Source organism: Apodemus sylvaticus, chromosome 16 (assembly GCF_947179515.1).
Source record: "Apodemus sylvaticus chromosome 16, mApoSyl1.1, whole genome shotgun sequence".
Taxonomy (NCBI): domain Eukaryota; kingdom Metazoa; phylum Chordata; class Mammalia; order Rodentia; family Muridae; genus Apodemus; species Apodemus sylvaticus.
The window spans coordinates 68,697,708-68,711,005 of NC_067487.1; the positions used below are offsets into that span (position 1 = coordinate 68,697,708).

The 13,298-nt window shown below is 39.2% G+C and overlaps 2 protein-coding genes across 5 annotated transcripts in view; both read left to right on the top strand.

The window, feature by feature from the left end:
- Nucleotides 1–6,906, top strand: part of Zfyve16 (zinc finger FYVE-type containing 16) — a 44,749-nt gene extending 37,843 nt beyond the window's left edge. For all 4 annotated transcript variants that reach the window (XM_052159408.1, XM_052159407.1, XM_052159406.1 and 1 more), the window contains 3 exons: nt 316–421; nt 1,400–1,567; nt 5,381–6,906. In XM_052159408.1, the coding sequence (XP_052015368.1) occupies nt 316–421; nt 1,400–1,567; nt 5,381–5,542 (436 nt within the window). In that variant the 3' untranslated portion in view covers nt 5,543–6,906. The remainder of the gene's footprint in view (nt 1–315; nt 422–1,399; nt 1,568–5,380) is intronic.
- An 816-nt stretch (nt 6,907–7,722) lies between these two features.
- The window catches only part of Fam151b (family with sequence similarity 151 member B), a 29,452-nt gene continuing 23,876 nt past the window's right edge, over nt 7,723–13,298 (top strand). Inside the window, exons 1-2 of the mRNA XM_052159412.1 lie at nt 7,723–9,836; nt 12,475–12,600. Coding sequence (XP_052015372.1) covers nt 9,620–9,836; nt 12,475–12,600 — 343 coding nt within the window. The 5' untranslated portion in view covers nt 7,723–9,619. The remainder of the gene's footprint in view (nt 9,837–12,474; nt 12,601–13,298) is intronic.

Below are 13,298 nucleotides of genomic sequence, written 5' to 3' on the forward strand. Positions count from 1 at the left end.
CTGGTGTAATCCTGTCAAATCAGGGACATATGTAACTCCAGAAAATAGTTTTTAACCTCTGAGATACTTTTCTGTTAACTGACTAAAGTCTATTAAAGCTAAGTATGAATTGGACATACAAAGGGGGTGTAATTTACTGTATAATGACTATGACACAATCAAGGGACCATGATAGCTTATTATTTTATATCCATTTTAGATATTTGTTGCAACTTTAGATATAAAACTTTGACTTTATTATCCCATTTTCCAAATTCAATAATCAATTTCATAGAAAACACCATGATACTAATTGTATTCTGCTTTATTACATAGTGTTATCAGTTCAGTAGATGGAATATCATTAGAAGGATTTCCAAGTGAAAAAATAAAACTGGAAACTGATTTTGAAACTGAAGAGAAGACTGTGAAATGCACTGAGGTATAGAAAAAGGTCTCTTTGCTTCGTGTGCTGTGTGGATAGTGTGTGTGTGTGGGGGGGGGGGAAGTATATACTTGGAAGTATTGCATACTCAGCCTATGACTAGGTGTAGATTATTATACCTTTCACTTTCCACAATGAACAGGTTCCTATCCAGAATCCCTCACATCCCAGATTTGAATTTGCATATATTTATTTCAAGCTCTCAATGTGATAGGACTTCCTGACAGCTAATAGTTACTGACTTTTTTTTTTTTTTTTTTTTTTTTTGGTGGGGTGGTTGTTGAGACAGGGTTTCTCTTTATAGTCCTAGAATTCTCTTTGTAGATTAGGCTGGTCTCAAACTCACAGAGATCCACTTGCTTCTGCCTTTCAAGTACTGGGATCAAAGATGTGCACCACCACACCTGGATAAATTGGCATTTTTATATTGTTATTTTACTATAAAAGATGTTATTGATACCAGCTAATAATCAGCACTCATGTGGGAAAACATTTTAGCACAGTCTCTGTTTTGAAATAAGACACTATGAAGGTACTGACTGACCTTAGCCTCCCAACCTAGAGTCTCGTGGCCTCTCTGCAGCCACGCGGTCAGTTCTTCCATCAGCTTGTGGTTTTCTAAGTGTAGAATGATATAGCAGCTGCAGAGCATTGTCTGTCAGACTGGATTCCATATAGACATTCTTACAGTGTTGGTTCTAAACTCAATGAATAGGATTTCATTGACACAAGTCAACTTTGGGCAAAAATAGTCAGACTACTCCTATAGTCTGTAGTCTCTGTTGTAAAATTTTTTTTTTATCATACATAGTCAGGCTGTAGATAAAGAATGCTGTCAACTGATGATTTCAAAGGTCTAATGTTGGAATTTTATTAAAGTTGAATGGAAAGCAGTAGTTTCCTGTTTTGTTTTAATTCAGTTTATTTGTTGTTTCTAATCACAATCATGATTTTTTTCATTTGACTGATTTTCAGGTGTTCTGCTTCCTAAAGGACCAAGATATATCTGTTGTATCAAGTAGTTACCAATTTGCAAAAGAGATTGCCATGGCTTGTAGTGCCGCCCTGTGCCCTCACCTGAGAACTCTAAAGAGGAACAGAATGAACAAAATTGGACTCAGAGTTTCCATTGACACTGATATGGTAAGACATACTTTTGTGATGTACTTTTGAGATTTATATTGATAATAAATATATTTGTATGTGGGGCATATGTACCATGGTGCATATGTGGAAGTCAAAAATAACTTGTGGAAGTCAAAATTAATTCATGGAAGTTGGTTTTGTCCTCCTGTCTAGGGACTCAGCTCAGACTGTCAAGCTTGTCCACTGAGCCATCTTTCTGCTCCTGAAATCAAGATTTTTATCTAACCCTTTGAGAAAAGGGAGCCTTTTTTTCTTTTGTTTTTGTGGTGCTGGTAATGGAACGCAAGGCCTTACTGCTAGACAAGTACTCAACCACTGAGCTACACTTCCATGCCCAAGCCTGGACTTGTTGCACACATGTATTACCTCTATTAATCTCTAACTTAAGTCAGACTTTTATGTAAAAGGTCAGAGAGTGATTATTTTTGGCAATGGAGGCTGCAGGGGTTTCTCTCACAGTTCACCTTTCACAGTGGGAAGCTGCTCCTGTAACTGAATGAATATGACTGTGATCCAGTGAAACTGTTTTACACAACAGGGTGGCCTGTGGATCATAGTTTATTGATCCATTACTGTTCTGTGTGGTAGACAGGCTTTGAAATTTAGTCTTATTAGATACATGACTCAAAACTCTAAAAGTACACAGACATGCACACACCATTTCATTAGATGTTCTAGGAAGCAGCAGTCATGCTGTATAGTATGGACTTGGATATATGACTCAAAACTCTAAAAGTATACAGACGTGCACACACCATTTCATTAGATGTTCCAGGAAGCAGCAGTCATGCTGTATAGTATGGACTTGGTGGGCCATGGAGACGTTGACTCTAGGCCACAGTGGAAATGCTTCCGAAAGAGCTACCCTTAATTCCCAAATAGAACTTCATACAGATTCTGCTTAAATCTTAAATTGATACTATGTATTTCTTAGGTTTTTATGCATGTACAAGCAAGTGTATAAATGTACTGAAACTTGTATCATTTCTTCAAAATGTTTTATTTGCCATACTTTTTTAATATATCAGAGATTGTATATTAGTACATATTCTTTTTAATGGTTGTATAGTAGTCATAGTTGATTAAGTAAATGGATAACATCTAATTAATATTATTTGGTAAATTTTGACTGAAATTTAGTTTGTTGACAGTATGTTACTTTTTTGCATAAACTTGAGTATAGCCATAAAACAAGTTTCTAGATTTACATCGAAGTATGCATTTAGTGGCTATCAGAGTACTGTCCCAAGTATTCATGGAGAGCTTGTACCCAGGTCTCTCACATGCAAGGCAGATGGTCCATCTCAGAGCTCTTTTTTTCTAGCCCTTCATTTTTTATTTCAAGGCAAGCTCTGAGCTTGAACTTATCCTATCCCAGGTCAACCTTGTGTGTGATCCTCTTGCCTTGGCCTCCTGACTAGCTGGACTGTAACAGGCCTGCTGCCTCCAGCCTGCCTTCTGTCAGCAGATCTTATTCTCACACAGGTCTTATTCACACCTTTGTATTTTAGCAACATTTAATCAAATCCAGGGCCTTGTATATGCTAGGCAAGTGTTCTACTACTATTCTGTATCTCAAGCCAAATTGAAGTTTTGACTTTGACAGTTTGATAGGTGCATTAATGCCAAGGACCAGCCTTGACTTGGAGAGGGGTTTCTGAGGAGTGTCTGGGAGCAGTGAATCAAATGACTTGAAGTCAAACCATGGGTTACAAGCTGGTGGCCTATGTTCTGCTTGAGACAGATCTCTCTCTCTCTCTCTCTCTCTCTCTCTCTCTCTCTCCCTTTTTCTTCCTCCTTCCTCTCTCCCTCCCTTTCTCTCCCAACTCTGTTCTGCTCAATATAGCCTTCTCTTGCTATTCTAGAAATTCTCTAGATCAAAAGCCCAGTCTTTTATATACATATCAATTCAGTCTTTACCCCAGGTTTCATTTTGATTATCCTTGAAACCAAGGACTCCAGCCCCTTGATTCTTAGCATGTACTAGCTAGCACTGACCCTAGACAGCTGGAAGGGACCCCTCCCTGAAATTACCATTCCTACCTAGCCTGGGCCTGGACCTAAACTTCTTCTGTTCTAGGCTGACCTTGAATTTAGGAATCTTCCTACCTTTGTAAGCATAAACAAAATACTTAGCTGGGTGGGATCTTGCCTAGAGATCACCACTCCCTAAATCTTTTTACCTCCTTCCTTACTATCTTTCTGACTAGCTGGCTCTTGGTGCAGATGCGGCTGTTCCTTTAGATCTGTGAAACTCCTTATACAATTCATATTGCATCCTTATATTTTGCATAGTTAAGAAATTATATTTTTTAATCATGTTTTCAGCATTCTTTCCCACAGCCTTAAGGACTGTGTGTGTGTGTGTGTGTGTGTGCGCGCGCGCGCGCGCGCACACGAATGTGATCACTTTTCGCTTCACATTTGTTCACGGTTGCTTATGAATAAATACTAGTGTAACTTGATCCTCCGAGTCACTGGAACTTTCCTTCTCTCACTCTGAGCTCCATCCCTAAACCTGACTCTCTTAAAACTGTCTTAAAGTCACAGCATTTACTATTTTGCTGAGACATAGACAAACCCTCACCTCCTTATCTCTGATTATCCTGTGCTGACTATGATTATTCTGGAGTCATTAACCTTGACAGAGAGGACCTTCCTCCAGGAAGGAGCATGAAAATATGTGCATAATTATACAATGAGCTTTAGGTCTGTAGCCACCATCAACACTTGCCCTGCTGGCTCTCTGCTCCAGGGGCAGGGACATTTCCATCCCTTACCAGGCGCTCAGTGTTTCCTTAATATGCATCTCTACTTAACAGTGTCTATCTAATTAACAGTGATCTTCTTATATAGGAAAGCTATTTCTCTTCCCCAGAATGTCTAGTAAATACGTGATGGGTATATTTTGTAACTTTTGACATCAAACACAGATTTTCAAGGCAGATTCTTCATTAGAATTGGTTTTCTAAACAGGAGTTCATGCACTAGTTTGCTCGGGATGTGTTCTACTCATGCTTCCTACTGAAAAGAGGAGTTTTGTTTTTCATTACTTCATTGTAAGACCCTTTCAAGGAAATTCGTCATGAGTATTGGTTGAGTAAGCACTGTTTTCTTTATCATTAAGTGTATAAAAATGTAATATTAAATTTTAATGTTGAATAGTATTTCAGGGCTTGTGAGGTGGCTCAGTAGGTAAAGTAGGTGCTGCACAAGCACAAACCTGAGTTTGGACCCCAGCACCCATGTCACAGCTGGGAATAATGAGCACTCCTGTGACCTAACTGCTCTGGGCACAAAAACAAGACCCCGGGGCTTGCTGTTTTCAGTGTAGCTGCAAACAGTGAGAGAGATGCTGTATAAATAAAATGGAGCCTTAGTGGAAACCTTAGTGACATCCAGAGTCAAACCTCTGCACTCAGCGTGTGCACACAACTGCATACCCACATGGACACATGCATACAACTGCACAGACATCTCACATAAACCATGAAACACAGTAAGTTGATTTTTCAGTTCATTTTTAATTCAAATTAAGTTGCATTAATTATTTTTAAAAAGCTTCAGACCTCATTTACATAGTTGAAAGGAAATCTAAAATATAAAGCAATGAATATAATGTTATATATAATATTATAATTTATATAGTAAAGAGATAAAGAAATGGAAAAATATATTTTTGAAAATAACGTTATTTTACTAATAGCCTTGAGCTGAATATTCAAAAATGCTACATATTCGTCTGCCAAGCAACACAAGAGGGCTAATTTTCTAGGGTTACCTTTATCAAGATATCTTTTTTTTTTCCAGGTGGAATTTCAGGCAGGCTGTGAAGGCCAACTTCTGCCTCAGCATTACCTAAATGATCTCGATAGTGCTCTGATACCTGTGATCCACGGTGGGACCTCCAACTCTACTCTGCCACTAGAAATAGAGTTAGCATTTTTCATTTTAGAAAACCTTTCTGAGTGAAACAGTGTACTGTGCTGTATGTTGCAAACTGATCTGTAAAAACGAATCCTAGCACTAAAGCAGAAATGCCACAACACTAAATGTTTGATAATTAAAATATATAATTTTACTTTTTAGGTAGAATGATTTTTAAAAATCATTAGCACAATATTTAAGTACCTAAAAATTTAAGGAATCATCATTTTTATAGCTTTATGCTTTAAGAACCAAGAAGAAAAAAATATTTCTTCTAACTTAAAATTTATAGTATTTACCGTGTAACTTAAATGTTAAGCCAAAGTATCTGCACTTAGTTATACCTCTTTATATATGATTTTAATGAAGGAGATACCTGTTTTGTGTATATTTTAATGAGAATACTGGTTTTGAAGTCTGTTTAAAAATGTATTACAGTAACGAAGACCAGTTTCAAGATTCTAGACTTATAATTCTTTGAATAAAGCTGATAACTTATTTGTATAAATGGAATGGAGAACTACCTCCATGATTACATGCAAACTGATTAAAATTAGAATTTTGCTTTTATTTCTTCTCAAATTATATATATATACATATATGCATATATATAAATATATCTTTTTTTCTGATTAAAATAATTGCGGGTGCTTCAGGACTTTGTGCTTCTATTTAAGTCTGTTGTTTCCATAGCAACATATGATTTGGAATGTGTTTTATAAATCTTTGCTAATATATAAATAGGTAATATTTTTGTATTACAGTGCATTCTTTCTCCTTCCCTACAAAGTCCACACTGTATTTAACACTCTTCAGAGGACAGGCCAGTTGACCTATGGGGTAGTCATCATGTAGCAATAACTGAAGCCTAAAGCAGGTTTCTTTTATTCTCATGTTAATCCTTAGGAATTTCTTGATTGACATCAAAGTATGAAGTATAAATTTCAACAAACTTATTACTTTTGCATATTTTAAATTCTTTCTATGCTAGTTATTTTTTATAATGGAATATTTAACTTAAAGTTAAAGGCTGTGATAGAGCTTTCTTGTTTAATTCAGACAACAGAAGAAAAGAAAAAACTGTTATTTAACTTATATAAGATGTAATCATTGTTTTGATACCTTTTTATTATGTGAAGTATATTTTTTGTATTAAAAACACTCATTGTATCTATCAAGAAAGCCACACTAAATAGCTCTGTATAAGAAGGATTATTTATAAAGCATTGAAACTTAATAGATCCAGTCACTTGAGTCTCCTCTGAATCACACTTGGACCAGCCAAAGACATATTTGAGGAGAATATCTACAAGTAATGTGAAATGTTACAGATAGTCAATAAAATGGCAACATATGCCTGACAAAGTTTAGTGAAATGATGTAATATAAAGATGATCGTATCAAGCTCATTTTGTTTACATGAATTCATTTCTTTTTTCAGAATATTGTATGTTTTGTAGTATAACTGCACGATGTATGAATATTGAACTTACCAAATAGTGGAAGGGTCTTCTGTGGTAAAGTAACTTTGAATTTGTTTTCATAGTGTCTACAACCAGTAAAAATTGGAATTCTAGTCTAAAATGTTGTCACATTTTACAGCATCCTTTGGAGATGGGTTTTTCTGAATGCAGACACTTGCTTAATCATAGTCTTTCTTCACATTGGCACTTAATTTGAAATTTTAGTAAAGAAATGGCTTGGCTTTTTGTAGTCAGTCTTCAATGATCTGTTTATGGTCTTAAGACTTTTAGTACAACTCAGTTTCTCTGTATTATGAAATATGAGGTAGACTATAATCTTGCTTATGCATCTATTGAATAAGCTATGTGCCTGTGTGTGCTACCTATTAAAAAGGACCATTATCAGGTTTCATCAGTTGAATAGGAAGTTCCTTCTTTTTGGATGTTTGAACAGACAATTAACATATAGGAACATTTTAACTGCTGCAGTGAAGAAATGACTCTGAGTGAGTGTGGGGAACTGACTGGAGGATGCCTGTGTCCACCTCAGGAGAAGCTTGTTGCATTGCTGCACAGTGGGCATTTGGAAGTCTGAAACACCAAGCATATTTATGATCGAATAATAAAAGTCATACTTTGACAGTTGTGTAGGTACCTAACAACCTAGGTTTTTGTGTTGTTTCATAGAAGTTTCTTTAAAAAAAAAAAAAAGATTTATTTTACTCATATGAGTACACTGTAGCCATCTTCAGACACACCAGAAGAGGGCATCAGATCCCATTACAGATGATTGTGAGCCACCATGTGGAATTGAACTCAGGACCTCTGGAAGAGTAAGCAGCCAGTGCTCTTAACCGCTGAGCCATCTCTCCAGCCCCTAGAAGTTTCTTAATAGAATAATTTTGATATTATGATTCAAGTGTTAAAAAGACTTTCTTGAAATAAAACAGAAACTTCTGACTCATTCTAGGTTTAATATTTTGTTGAGTGGCTTTAAAAATGTTTGACTCAAGATATGCACAATTCAGCAAAAAGAAACATGAAAATTTAGCTCTGTTAATTTTTTTTTGTTCCTTTCTGCAGTTAAGATGCTTTTTACCAATAGCTGAGTAAAAAATGTTCAGACAGAAGCAGTGGAACCTTTATAGCCCTAAATATTGTGCAGATTCCACCTGCACAGATCTACCTGTTCTTCCACCACATACCCTCACCAGGTAGTCATCTTGTATGCCATCCCAGGATTCAGAGGTAATAGTGGCAGTGATCTTATTCCTCTCCGTTTCTTAAGGGGCACAGCACATTGGGATTACCATAGTTATGTTGTGTGAGAGAACACTTGAATCTATTTCTCCTGCCTGAAATGTTGTGTCCTGACAGCTCCATCTCCCCAGTGTCTGCCTTTCCTCTACCAACTCTGCCCTTCAGCCTCCATCAACCACCATAATCAATCTTTGTCCAGATCTTCAGCATTCTCAGGACCGCACAGCAGTGAAATCATGCAGCCGTGGTCTTCCTGCGCCCATCCTCCTCCACCTAACATCTGACAATGTCATCCGTGTTACAAGACACAGGCTCTGCTGTCTGAGCCCTGAACTTCACTGTGGGCCTGTGCTACATTTCATCTGTTCATCTGTTGGTGGACTGCGGTGAGCACAGGGTGCAGCTGCCCACCTGGCAGTGCTCGGCCCCCTTTACATACACAGTGACTTGTAGTTTTTAATTTTTCCAGGGTCACCCACACCATTTTCATAGTGACATTTCTTACATAAAATGTAGCATTGTATAGTCTACCATATTAATTACTCGGATTATGTAGCTTTATATTTAGGATCATAAAGTTTCCATTGCTTCTGTCTGAACATGTTTTACTCAGCGAATGGTAAAAACATCTTAATTGCAGAAAGGAACAAAAAATCCATTAGAAATCTTGCCTATATTCTTAGGAGAACTTTGATTATAAGGATTTCATTACAAGGCTAGTGGTTACAACTTCCAGGGCGTGGGGTGTTGGAATGTCAAAGCCCTAGCATCACATCATCTTGGGCTGTGTTTAGCTCCCTCAGTAGCCTTGCTCCCTTAACCTGATAATGTCCTTGTCACTTTGGAATGTGTTAACTGAGCCCACTACCAACCTAAAACCTAAGAACCTTCGGATAGCAACTGAAAACCTGCCCTTAGCGTGCTGTAAACTTCATACCTACTATTTCCACCAAAGTATTTGAAAAATTCCAGGATATATAACTTAATTAAGCAGCGAAAAACTCCACTAAACTATGCAATATGTTTGGTGCAACTGATTTGGTGTTCTACAACGATTATCATTCATACTTGGTTCAGTAATAAACTCTTGAAGTGAGAGGTGTGTGATTTATGCTTTTTGTAAAGAAGCTTAAATGTGAAGATACAGGTAGAAAGCGAAAGACCATAAAGCAATGGGTCTATGTTTTCTGGCTGGGCTGGAGGAAATCCTGAGACTGGAGGCCTGCTTGAGGCTAAAATAATAGCCACTCAAGTCAGAGAGGCTTAAAATCTTACCCTCTGAAGGGCTGGGCGGGAACCACTTCATTTGCGCTGTCAGGTAATGTATTCTAGCTTTGCAACCCTCAGTACCCTAGGACGAGCAGCTCAACCACAGAACTGGACCTCTGCATTATAGGAAATGTGCCTAGAAATCCTCTTCCCCAAACCCACTTCTCTCCCGCACTCAAGCCCTGGAGTTGCAGTGCGCGTGCGCACCACTTGCTTCACTGGCGCTGAGGTTCCGGTCAGGTCATCTGGCTTCCGCCACAGAGATAACCGTGTGAGTGCTAACGCTGTGCACCTGCGCAGACCACGGCGTCTGTCTGTCACCATGGCAGCATGTGCTGGGGGCCCGGGTAAGTGTGGAGAGTTCAGCGGAAGGACGCTGCCTGCTCCTTTGACTCTTCTGTTATTGGAGTTGTAACTGCCAGTGTCTGCGGGGTGTGGAGTGTTCAGGTGGTGGCTGATTTTCCAGAAGCCGCAGAGTATCTTCGTGTGACAGAGGTAGAAACAAGTCAGGGTAAATCGATTGTTTAAATACAAAATAAAAAATCATTTTTGATATTAAAAGCTCAAAATGGTTCAGTAAGATCTATACTCCTTCCCAATCATCAACCCATTTTCCCCTCAGGCTTCTGCTGCACGGTCGTGGGTGGATCCTTCCAGAAAGGTCTTAGAAACATACAACCTATACTCTCGGGTTTGGGGGTTTTTGTTTGCTTGCTTGCTTGTTTTGAGTACACTGCAGCTGTCTTCAGACATACCACAAGAGGGCATCGGATCCCATTACAGATGGCTGAGAGCCACCTTGTGGTTGCTGGGGGAGTGAACTCAGGACCTCTGGAAGAAGCAGGCAGAAGCAGCAGAAGCAGCCCTTAACTGCTAGGCCATCTCTTTAGCCCTCTACCTTCTGCTTTTTAACACACACATACACTTTTTTTTTTTTTTGCATTAACTCTTTGATGATTTTAGACACTATTTTGATAAATTTATCTTTGCCTCTCCCCCAAATCTGGCCAAACTTCTCTCCAACTTCCTGTCTCTTTTTGTTTGTTCTTATATTTATCAAACTCCAAAGAGGGAATAGAGTGGGCTGCCTCAATAGGAGGCCTCCCTCTGGTTTTGGACTGTGAATTTTAAGAAAGTGTCGGTAAATGTTTATGATACATATTTATGGGGTAAGGTGAGACTTTTCCCCTCCCAACCCACAGTAGACCAATTCAGCATCAGTTTCTTGAATAAAGCACTATTTTCTGACCAAAGATTAATTATTCTGATATATAGATACATATATTTAAAAGTGTATATACTTTTACTTTTATTTTATACATGCGAGTGTTCGCTTCCATGTAAGTCTGTACTTCCTAGGCCTGGAGTGCCCATGGAGGATAGAAGAGGAAACTGACTCTCTGGAACTGGATGTTTTTTTTTTTTGTTTGTTTTGTTTTTTTTTGTTTGTTTGTTTGTTTTCCGAGACAGGGTTTCTCTGTATAGCCTGGAACTCACTCTGTAGACCAGGCTGGCCTTGAACTCAGAAATCCGCCTGCCTCTGCCTCCCAAGTGCTGGGATTACAGGCGTGCGCCACCACCGCCCAGCTTGGAACTGGATGTTACAGAAGGTTGTGTACATTCATGGTGGTGCTGGGAATCAAACCTGGGTGTTCTGAAAAAGCAGCTAGTGCTGTTAAACACAGAGCCATCTCTCAATCTCCCTGCTTTTCCTAATATTTTATTGGCAATGCATGATTGCATTTTGTTTAGGCTTTTAACTATTGCTGGGCAGGTAGAAGAAGCCAACATCTGGCAGAGGGTAGAACATTTTGCACACAAGGAGGTTAGGCATAGCAGTGAATAACAAGACTTAAGAGAAACCTGTTGTGCTGTAAGCAGCTGGCGGGTGCATGCATTATTTTATCTGTGTGTACCAGCTGAGCCTGTGACTGCTGCCCTGAGTTCAAGAGCTCAACCACCCAGAGAGTCGTGGTCTGACGGCAGATGCACCGTGGAGGAGACGGAACTGCCCTCAGTGTTTGTATACTGCTGTGGCTCTGTGCAGAGGACCTCCGTTCTTGGAGGACACAATCTAGAGTTTCTGCTCTCTTAACAATTCTGTTCTCTCCTACATGGTTTTTCCTCCCTGATGTCCAGACCACACCGTACGGTTACTAATTATAGCATGATACATGATTATATGTACATATTACACTAAATGTTATGTACACATCACACTACATGTTCTGTTTCACAAATCTGTTTTTGTCTAGCCCAATTGCTTGGTTTTTTTTTTTCCCTTGATATATTTTTTGCCACTTTATATAAAAAAAATTTTAACCCTGTAATCCAGCATTTCCTTCTCGGGCACATACCCATGGGAAGAAAACCACTACCTTATAAATGAGTGTCTGTGAGCATTCATAATAGCCAAGTCCTGGAAGCCGCCCAAGACTACGATGACAGATGAAGACAACATGGTGTGTGTTATCAGTGGAATAGTATTCCACCCTGACAAAGCCGTTGCCAGCAGCTACACATATGAGCCTAGAAAATATTATTATGCTTAGCGAAATAAGCCAGCCACGGAGAGAAAAAAATATTGCATGATCTCATTACTTGTAGATCTTGAAAGTTTTCAACTATATAGAAGTAGAGATAGCAGCACTGGCTATTCATAGGAGAGATGAGGAAGTGTTGGTCAAAGGACACAGAGCAGATGCACGGCATGAGTAAATCTAGAGGTGGAGTGTGCCCCACGAACACCATGGGGAGTGAAAGTGTTTATAATGCTTATGTAGTGAGATTTTAGCTGCTCTTCATGCATACACACACACACACACACACACAAGCTTAAAAATGGTTATCTACGAGATGATGGATATGTTTACCTCAAGATAGAAACTATTTCTTGCCATTGTATCTTGCAGTATCATGTTACCTACCTTAAAAATATTCCCCATTGAAAGCAATATTCTTTTCACATAACGATTGTTATTTTAGGATCTTGGAGTGAAAATATCCTGAAATATTTTCTGAGGAAGAGCCAGATCATGGCAGAAGATGGTGCTGAGATCCTTTGGTACCACGCAGCCAACCACAAGTCTCAGATGCAGGAGGCACTGAAGAGTAAGTGGCTTCTACAAAAATTATTTTCTTATTTTATTTTATTTTATTTTTAAAACTCTCTTTGATATGCAGTCCATGCTAGCCTCAAACTTGTGATCCTCCTGCCTCAGCTGTCCAAGTGCTGGGATTCTAGATAGGAGCTGCCATACCTGACTTCTTCAATTTTCTTTGGGTAATGTATTAACTGAGTACAGTTTTTGAAATCCAAGCAAAATGTCTTGAGCTGTGATTTGGCTGGACTGGAAGCCAGCCTGCCAGAGTCAGTAGAGAGAGGAGTACGCGGTTCCCTGGAGGGTGGGCACAGCTGTGCGGATGCTCTTGCTGGCGCTTGGCTCTGGAAACAGACTCTGTCCCAAAATTTGGACCAGGGTAGATTGCTGCAGTTAGAAATTATCAGGCTCATTTCATTCTCAGCCAAGCTGAGCCATTTGTCCCCGCACCAGGACAACAACAGTCTGATACAAGCAACACCACGATTCAAGCAACAGTCTGACACTGATCTGCTAAGCGCTGCTTTCTTTCTTAGCATCCATGTGAGGGATGGGCGCTATTTTTTGGAGCCTTCAAACACTCTTGGTGAGCTGAAAACCCTGCACAAGCTAGCTTACGTCTTCATGTTCACCTGCCCTGGCTCTGCTGGCTCTGCAGTTCCCGGCGTGGCTGAGCACCCGCTGTCCTCACTCCGGCTGTAATCTTTC